The 9,184-nt window shown below is 41.4% G+C and overlaps 1 protein-coding gene across 1 annotated transcript; it reads right to left on the reverse strand.

The window, feature by feature from the left end:
* Nucleotides 1-4,664: 4,664 nt before the first annotated feature.
* Nucleotides 4,665-8,953, reverse strand: LOC131238692 (GDSL esterase/lipase At5g18430-like). Its single transcript, XM_058236308.1, has 5 exons — nucleotides 8,674-8,953; nucleotides 8,458-8,585; nucleotides 7,659-7,901; nucleotides 5,896-6,151; nucleotides 4,665-5,131 (listed from the first exon to the last, which is right to left on the reverse strand). Exons 1-5 carry the CDS (start codon nucleotides 8,909-8,911, stop codon nucleotides 4,899-4,901), a joined length of 1,098 nt encoding a protein of 365 aa, XP_058092291.1. The 5' UTR covers nucleotides 8,912-8,953; the 3' UTR covers nucleotides 4,665-4,898.
* Between the last annotated feature and the right edge of the window lie 231 nt (nucleotides 8,954-9,184).

Raw genomic sequence — 9,184 nt, forward strand, 5'->3', positions numbered from 1 at the left:
TATTGATGCATCAATAGCTGACAACTACTCTATGGCATTATTGCAAATGCAGTAAATCATTCATCCAATAAGAAGACAGGGAATGTGGGTCCCTAACATCCTTGTCCATACACACATTTAGCATGTCGAGAATGCAGCGTGGCTTTTTTGTTGGATATTATTACGCAGTGAGAAAGATTGTGCAGTGGGAGAGAATCCCAACGCACATTTCAAAATGAGATTAAAAAACAAAAAACAGCAGCAATTTCCTACCGTCCAATCTACAAGCAAGAAGAACTATACACTTTATGACCACTGACCACCAGATCAACTTCCCAGAGATTGGATATCATAATCCAACGGCCTTGATTTTTGGGCTGTAGCTTGTTCATCTGATGGTCCATCAAATCATCTATCCTGATCAGTGTGATCAAGAGATAGAAAATGCTGAGAGCAGCGGTCATCAGAGGAATAAATGTAGTGTATGTTTCGTTCGTTTTCACCATAAATGAGACGTTGAAATGGATTAGTTTCTTCATTTTTACAAAACAAGAGCAACATAAATGCAAGCGGTTGGATCCTAAGCTATGGCCCACCTAGTCGATGACTTCCAATCTATTACTAGGGTGCGACATCCAACCGTTTCAATAGGTTGGCTCTGCCATGAGAATAGTCATGCACAAAAGTCAGAATAATTCATTTATCAAGTGGGCCACACCATAGAAGACAACGTTCCCACCGTTGAAATTTTCTTGGGGCCATGTGAGGTCTGAGTAAGTTGAAATTTATGTTTTCGTTTCATCTTTTTTGGCATGACCTTGTAGACAGATTGATAGTAAATAAACATGACGGTGGGCGCTAGAAACATTACAAGATGTCACTCCTCACTGCTACATGTGGTATAATCTACTTGAGCTTTGGAGCAACCTCAGTTTTTAGCTAATGCTTTAAAATGAGTTGAAAAAATGAATGAATGTTATAAATATAATACATGAATCATGATATGGCCTTTTGAACTTTGCCATGTCAATACAGTTAACATAAAAGGATTGTCAGTCCGAAATGTTATTCTAAAGGTAGTATGGTTGTTGAAAAATGCGAAACAAAGAGAATGAAAGCTTATTTTCAACTCATGCGTGTGATACTCCAAGCACATACAACATGTATAGAAGCCACGGGTTGTGGGTAGAGCTGGGCATCAAGTCGAGTTGGACTAAGTTAGGGTTGACTCAACTCAATTCGGTTTTGAAATAGGTCAGACCCGAACTCGATCCAACTCGATACCGAGTCCAACATGCATGACTCGATCTAAGTTTGGTCTGGCCTGGACTGATCCGGACCAAGTCCAATCTGGTGGGAAGTACTGAGTCGGGTCGAGTCGGATTAAGAGATGAGGGAGGGAGGGAGTGAAGGGGAGAGTGAGGAGGAGGGTGATGGCGGTGGGTGGTTGCCAGGCTTGGAAGAGGGAGGGAGGGAGAGAGGAGGAGGAGGAGGAGGAGGGTGATGGTGGTGGGTAGTTGCCGGGCTTGGAAGAAGAGCAAGATGAGGGAGGGAGAGAGAGAGGTTAGGATTAAGTCAGGTAGGGTTAGAGAGTCGGGTTTTGGATTGAGTCGAGTTTAACTGGATTGAGTTTCAGGTCGAGTCGGGTTGAGTTACCAGGTATCTTGAACTCGACTCGGTTTGAGTTCGGATTAGGCAAAGCTTACTCAGTTCGGACCGACTCACCCATTCGGTTCAGGTCAAGTAGGATTAGACCAAGTTGAACAAGTCAAGTTAGCCGGATCCGGTTGTCCGGTGCCCATCTCTAGTTGTAGTCAAACACCCCCACATGAGCCACATGTCATATCATTAATATTCAAGTGTACCACATATGCCCATGAGCAATGTAAGTAACATTTGGGCACCATAAGTACTATGTGTGCCTACGTCCATCTTAAGCTCTCCGTATTCCATACCACCATCATAGGTCACCAGCAAAATCCAAGAAACAACATATACGAGCGGCTTTCATTCCACACATGCATGCCATGTCGCCACACATGTGATCTCTCTCTCTATCTCTCTTGAAAGCTTAACCTTAAAGGGACTTAACCGTGAAAACGGCATATGGAATTGGTGAAACTTTGAATCTATGGGAGGAAAACAAGAGCACAAGTTTCAATGCATTGAAAAAAGTCACACGACCGTTGGGTCCAAACGATCTTTTCAAACCGACAAATGCAATTTTCATTCTTAAGAAGGTTGAAGGAAGCTCTGTTCAACGCTCTCCTGTATTTTAGTCCTTTCTGCGTAATTTACCTTGATGGGCCAACCCCCTAAGATCACACCCAACCAAGCATATAACCATTCAAGTACAACAACTAAAGTTTAAACAATCCTCCAATCCAAGGGTCATGATAATCCAATGCGTGCTAATTTGAAATATGGCCCACCAAGACAGGGTAGACCTGATCATCAGTTCAGATATTGTGCATGTTTGCTACAGTAATCAAAACATGAACATAGTTTTCTCTGTTGATAAAATGACCATTTTGTCACTGCTCTCTCTGTGGACCATCATCACATGTCACTAATTTTCTAAGTTCCGTATGAAACACATGAGATTGCGTACCAACTAATGCAACTCATTCTCCTATCAATGACAGGTACCCTATTCACATTGATAGTGATATTCTACTATTCCACTTAAAATATATGCACCCGGATTCCCGCCACCTGTTGTTTATGCGATGGAGACATTGGCACTCATGGTTTAAATATCAGTTTTGGCATATTCCAACCATCGATGATGATGATGATGAACTTTTATCACTCCATATTACCTTGCATTCACCTGTTTTGTATAGATTTTATACAATACTTCAAACTTCATTTGGCAAATATTTTGTGTACCAACTATCACAAGATTTACATAGATTGTTCCTAGTTGTATGAATGGATAAACGATTCCGATTAATGTTATATTTGTAAGAATTTTATAAGGTGAGCTATTCTGATTGACAATTTGGATTATCCCAAGGGTTAAATAGTGTGATCGGGAATACCAGTACTGAACCCTACTCAGTTGTTATGCATCTAAAATTGTGCAAGGGGTGGAGTCTTAGGGAGAGGAGTTTCGATGGATTCCAAACTCCTCAACCCTGGCTGGTCCCAATCCCACATACAGTAGAAGCTATAATTTTCATCCTAGCGCTTCTCTAATGGTATAAGGTGTGGAAGACTACAACATCAACTCTCCAACGATAATGTCTCAACAAGGTACGTTTCTAGTTCATCTGATCTCCATATTAGATATATATTCCAATTAATGATTTATTACCTTGTGTGCCATGTGAAATGTTTGAGGACATTGCTATATAACCCCTGCACGGGAGGATAGCACCCATGTGTATGTATAAGTATTTCTTATAATTCAAAAATGACACTTTGATTTAATGATTCTAATCATGTGATTCATGGCTCAACAAATGGTTGTAACAATTTGGCCTCATTCAAAGGGTTACAAGCATATGATCAGCAGAATTCTTGCACCATGGCTTGCTCTGAGTTGTATGAATGGTGGGTGGGTTTGAATTGATGTTAGGTCACCTTGTACGTGTGCAATTTAATAGGTTTGGAGACATTGCTAATATTCATATAAAGATGCTATAGAGATTTCCCATATTTGAAGATTACAATCCTTTCTGGCAAAAAAAAATAATATATGGAGGGTTGCTAAATCTTTTTGGATCATCAAACCATGGGACCCGCATTCATGAAACCTGACGCAGGGATGAACGTGATGAGGATAACTACTCCGAATCCACGGAGCTTCTCTGTACTCCTCACAGAGACTTCTCGAATCCACGAGGAAAGAAAGCAGAAAATAGAAATGAATTCTAATAAATTGAAAATTGATTAATTAATTAATAAAAATGAGTTCACAACCCTCTAAATAGGGGTACCAAGCAATGGGAAAGAAATTAGAATCAAACTACAACTCAAACTCTTAGAATCCGCGACTTAGTTCACAACCCTTTAAATAGGGGTAACAAGCAATGGGAAAGAAATTAGAATCAAACTACAACTCAAACTCTTAGAATCCGCAACTTACTATTTCTAGACGGTCGTGATGTCTAGTAGTGCGCAAGGTTTTCGGCCGAAAATAGTAAGTGTCCTATTTGGCTTCACCAAACCATTCTCTTAATTATTCTAAGCTCTTTTCACGTTGGGCGCAACTCCTAAAGCCCGACGGATAAAGAGTTTTAATCAAATTAAAACTTACTATTTATAGTAAAAATGAAATTAAAACAGAGAAACGACCATTGATCCAGGGGTTTTTCGCAATTCCGAGCTGCGCAACCCGGCATAGCAAGGTTGGTTGGCTTCAATAGCTCATTCTACCCCAAAATCATATATTTTACGTCAGATAACTCATTCCGGATTGCAAGATACGCCCGATTTAAGGTTCGATGGTCTGGATGACTTCTGTCGTCGACCGGGCCTTTTCTGATCCATCTTGGCCATGTAACTGTCCGCGACCCGCTCTACATCAAAACCCAATTCATGGGCAAACAAGATACATTTGGTGAACTTCCCTTGTGATTAAAGATCAAATAGCCATTAGTGAAATGACTCTCATATTGACTATTTTGCTTTCCGTTAGGTTGTCCAATACAACCTCTCATGGGTCTAATTCATTATAGGGTTTCCATTCTAGAAATAAAAATGAGCCATTTGCACACAAAATCATGTACCATCCATACAAAGATATCTAGGTGAGCTTCAAAACACAAATTCCCATCTAAGATCATTAAAACAGCCTGCTTAACAGCAGTGAAGGCAAAGACACTTGCACATAAACATGAAACGTTACAATCAACTACAGACACCCAAAACAGCATACAACAAAAAGAAATATGAAGATAGTCCATGAGAAGCTAGGTCATTGAATCCATGGCCAAGATGGTGCTCAAGTTCATAGGGTTCATGTACCTATTGGATCCAGTCATTATCATATTGACGAGGATCCGGTTCGCTCGTTCTGATGGATGGAAGGGGTCCCAAAATGTGTGTAAGCTTCTATTGGGGCACAAGTTCGATAGCTCAGTGCAAAGTCCAATCCCATTGAAAGGCCCTTGCCCACAGCATGCAACCTTAGATGATGCAAAACCTGCCCAAACCAGAACAGAAATACATAGCAGCATTGGTTAGAGCATGGTTTTAAGACGCACGAACTCGCTGAGTCTTGAGTTTGCAACTCGGCCGAGTTGGGCGACCAGAATCCTCTACAACACCTATTTTATGCAAACTCAAGTTCTATGAGCCCACCATATATGTAATATCTACTCTGTCCATCAGGTGTAAGTCACCAGGATGAGGTGAAGATCGAAAAATACTATTGACCCAAAACTCATGGTTTTAAGAGCAATTTTATATGTGGCCCACCAGAGTTTTACATTGGGCTGATCTTCTGCATGTACAGTTAAAATAAGGGTTATAACCTGACAGGCAGACTTACATATATATACAATATGGTGGGGCCCATGTCACTTGGGTGTTTGATGAGTTCCAAAAAATAGGTGTTGTAGAGTATTGGGGACCAGTAGTGGGTGACTCGCTCAATGCTAACTCGTGGAGCTGAACCAGATCGTACTTCACTGAGTCCGAGTCAACTCGGGCGAGTCACATCCTGCTCAGGCCAGTAGTCAATCGTGGGGCTAAAGCACTAGTCCAAGAGTTACATGGGCCATCCCATTTTGTGAAGGTGGGCCCCACCAAAGTGGCCAATTGGGTACAATCAGAACTCTTGGTAAGAAAAATACATATGGGTTGTTGGCCCAACGGTCCTTGTCTTCTTGTGGTTTGCATGAGCCATTTATAGCCCTATGATCAACATGTCTGTACAGTGAAAGGTGGGCCATCACAGTTTCTTACCAAATGCTTGGGGGTCACTGAAGAGATCTCTCTGCATGAGCCGGGTATTAACGGCCACGAAGACGTTTGCTTGGATTTCATTGTTGAGTTGACCCAGCATCTGTTCCAGCTGAGGGTTGTACAACGCCGCGGCTCGCTGCAGCTCTGGGTCGCAGTTGCCTGTGGACCGACGTCGCATAGCTAGTTCAGCTGGGGCACATCCCAAGGGTCCAGTTCCAGTCACCAGGACCTTCCGTGCACCTAACTTGTATAGCTCCTGGTATACAGGTCCGAAATCTTAGATCTTGGGTACCATGAAATTGTGGTGTGTGCTTATTAGGAGTGGCCCACCCAACTAGGCAAGCCCAGCCTGGCTTTCGACGGTTGGGATCTACTAGCTTGGTCCATGGAAATGTACCGTCTGATTAATCTTTGGGCTTTTCGTGGGCTCAAGTCATTTTTAGGCCGACCCGGCCCAACTTGATTTTCATACATACATGTGTTTTCTTCTACAAATTTGAGCTTATTGCAGACTGGGCTTCCACCTGAATGGAGGCCCATGACTGGCTGGGTCCAAATCCGCCCATTGCCATACTGAGTCACACGGATTTTGAGGTCCGCTCATCTGGTACCGGTTGTAGGTGGCACGCTGTAGGGTCCACCGGGATCCAGCGGGGTGGGTGGAATCCCTGAATGTGGGGCCCACTGTGATGTATGTGACTACATCAACGCCTTCCATCCATATTGTATGATCCAAAAAATGAAGCAGATCTAAATCTCAGGTGGACCATGATACAGGAAACAGTGGTAATGGACCGTTAAAAATTTCTTGTGGGCCACAAAAGTTTTGGATCTAGATCTTTGATCTTTGTGACCCTATCAATAGGTTGGATGGCAAATAAACATTCCGGTGGAATCTATGAATTTTTTAATGGTGAGAATTCAATCACAAATGTTTCCTATGGTGTGGTCCACCTAAGATTTGAGTCAGCTTCATTTTTGGGAACATACACTAAAATGATCTTTCAAAATGGTTTGACGGTGTGGATTTAAGTCACATACATCACTGTGAGCCCCACTGTCAGGGGTCCCACCCACCTTGGTGGATCCGGGGTCTGACCGTGTAGTGTATGTGCCCATCTAATCCATTCCTCAGCCACCCCATTAGGATGAAAGGAAGCACGAAAAATCAATTCCTCCATGAAGCGTGGATATAACGTATACATCATGGTGGGGCCCATTAGATCTTAATAAAATCTTAGTCACACGGACATCACGGTGGGCCCCACTCAATTTTTACTGCACAGTACGGGTGTACGTTGTAGGAAATTTGTGTTCATTGGATTCTAAATTCTACCAATGAAATTCATTTTGCTGATAATTAAGTTGGATTTCATGCATGGAGGGCCCACTTTTTTATGATCCAGACCGTTCATATGACGAGCCTTATCATGGATAGGAGATGAACTGAAAATCTCCCAAATCGAAATATCCCGTCCTTTGAAATATGGACTTTTCCTGTTGAATATAGACTGTTGTTGTATTTTAATATCCTTCACAGTTGATATTTGACTAATTAGAAATCATGAGACTTACTGTTTTTAAATCTTCTATGGCAAAAGAAAATTCACCAAACTGTCCAAATCATGAGACCCACTTTAATTTTAGGCAATAACTGATTATATGATCTTGGAAGTTGAATTAATCAATCCAAAATTCAAAGTTAAAATAATAATAATAATAATAACAACTTAAAAATTGTAAAATGGTGAATAGAGAAATACCCCTAGGATTTTTTTAAACTCTGATATTAGAAATCGAACGTAGTCCGGTAAGGTGAACTGGCGAGACCGAGCAGAGTATGGCACTAAGTAATAGTTATTAACGAAGTCATTGCCACCAACGGTGACCAAGATGAGCGCCTGGTTCACAAGCTGTTTTGTTCGGGCGTCACCAATCAACCTCCTCAACCGTTGCTGGTATTGCTCAAAGTAATGAAGCTGCGTGGACATTCTTATAATGTTTAGCTGCAAATACATATTCCAAGTTAATTGGATTTGAGGATTTACACTCCTAACCTAATTGACAAATAATCAAATACTTTCTATTTGTGGTTATACAACAATACCATGTTTGTATTATTGTATTGACACAAGTAGAAAACAATTAAAAGAAATTTTGTGTGCACTTATCTTAAATTGAGAACTAATTATTTATTAGCACTTGCACCACTCCTTTTGATATAACATCAAAGTATTTTTAGCCATTGGATGTATTAAATATTTATTTAATACATCTTATGAAAGACTCTGTAATACTCTACAAAGGAGTGGTACATGTGCTAGTAGGTAATGTGTTCTATAATGGTAACAGCAACCATCATTATTGTTACAATATGAGTTGCAATAGCTGTTATGATATTTTGATTAAATACTATTTATGGACCGTTACGGGGCTATTATGGTGATTTTTTCTATAATGGCCGTTAACGGTTACAACCGTTACCATTTCATAACCGCCATTCCATAACCAATTTTGAATACCCAGCCTACAAACAGCCCTATATATGCTGATGGGCCTTACGAATTGGACCCCGGTGTCATTAAGGATTCCGATCCCTGCTGATGCAAAGTTGGCGCCAACGAGCAGCTTTTGTCCGCCAAGTTCAGGGCTCAAGTAAGGCAATGTGGGCTCAGCACCAAGATGCTCACCTAGTATGCATTAACATTGTTAGTCATGATTTGTATATGAAGTACAAGAAATACAAAACCGACTGGTAAGATGACTTGTTCACCCAACTGATGATGTCTGGAATGTTTAGGCCATTAGAGAAACGACCAGTGGGTCGTCGGTTCGGGTAATCAATGCCGTAAGGAGGAGAATCGGCACGAGCTGTGGTGTCCAAGTAGTTGTTGTTGCCACTGTCAACAAGAGAATCTCCAAAGACAAAGAAAGCGCGAGCCGCAGCCCATGTGGGAATAGACCCCAATGCTAGTAGACTCATGAAAGAAGCAAAGATAAATGAAGGGACAGCCATGGGACTGATAGGGGAATGTGGTGAGATGTAGACTATACCTTCCCTAAGCAACAGTCCATTATATATAAGCAACAGTCCAAACAAGCAGGGTGATATTTAAGTGCCATATTAATGGACCTCTCTAACACCGCTTGTGGACCACCTACATGAAAAGGTGCCCTCGCAGGTACGTACTTTGGGTGGTATTTTTATTATAGCATTTAAAGCTCATCCGTGAATCTATGTTGATTTGTCAACTTTCTTCAGGTCTCGTGTTGCTGCTGCAGTCCGTGC

Source organism: Magnolia sinica, chromosome 3 (genome assembly GCF_029962835.1).
Source record: "Magnolia sinica isolate HGM2019 chromosome 3, MsV1, whole genome shotgun sequence".
In the NCBI taxonomy this organism is placed as follows: Eukaryota; Viridiplantae; Streptophyta; class Magnoliopsida; order Magnoliales; family Magnoliaceae; genus Magnolia; species Magnolia sinica.

Coding starts and splice junctions, on each gene's coding strand:
- LOC131238692 (XM_058236308.1), bottom strand. CDS start 8,911: ATGGCTGTCCCTTCATTTATCTTTGCTTCTTTCATGAGTCTACTAGCA. Junction 7,902..8,457: donor ATGACACCGGGGTCCAATTC/GTAAGGCCCATC, acceptor ATGTATTTGCAG/CTAAACATTATAAGAATGTC. Junction 5,132..5,895: donor CAGTGACCCCCAAGCATTTG/GTAAGAAACTGT, acceptor TGGTTTGGGCAG/GTTTTGCATCATCTAAGGTT.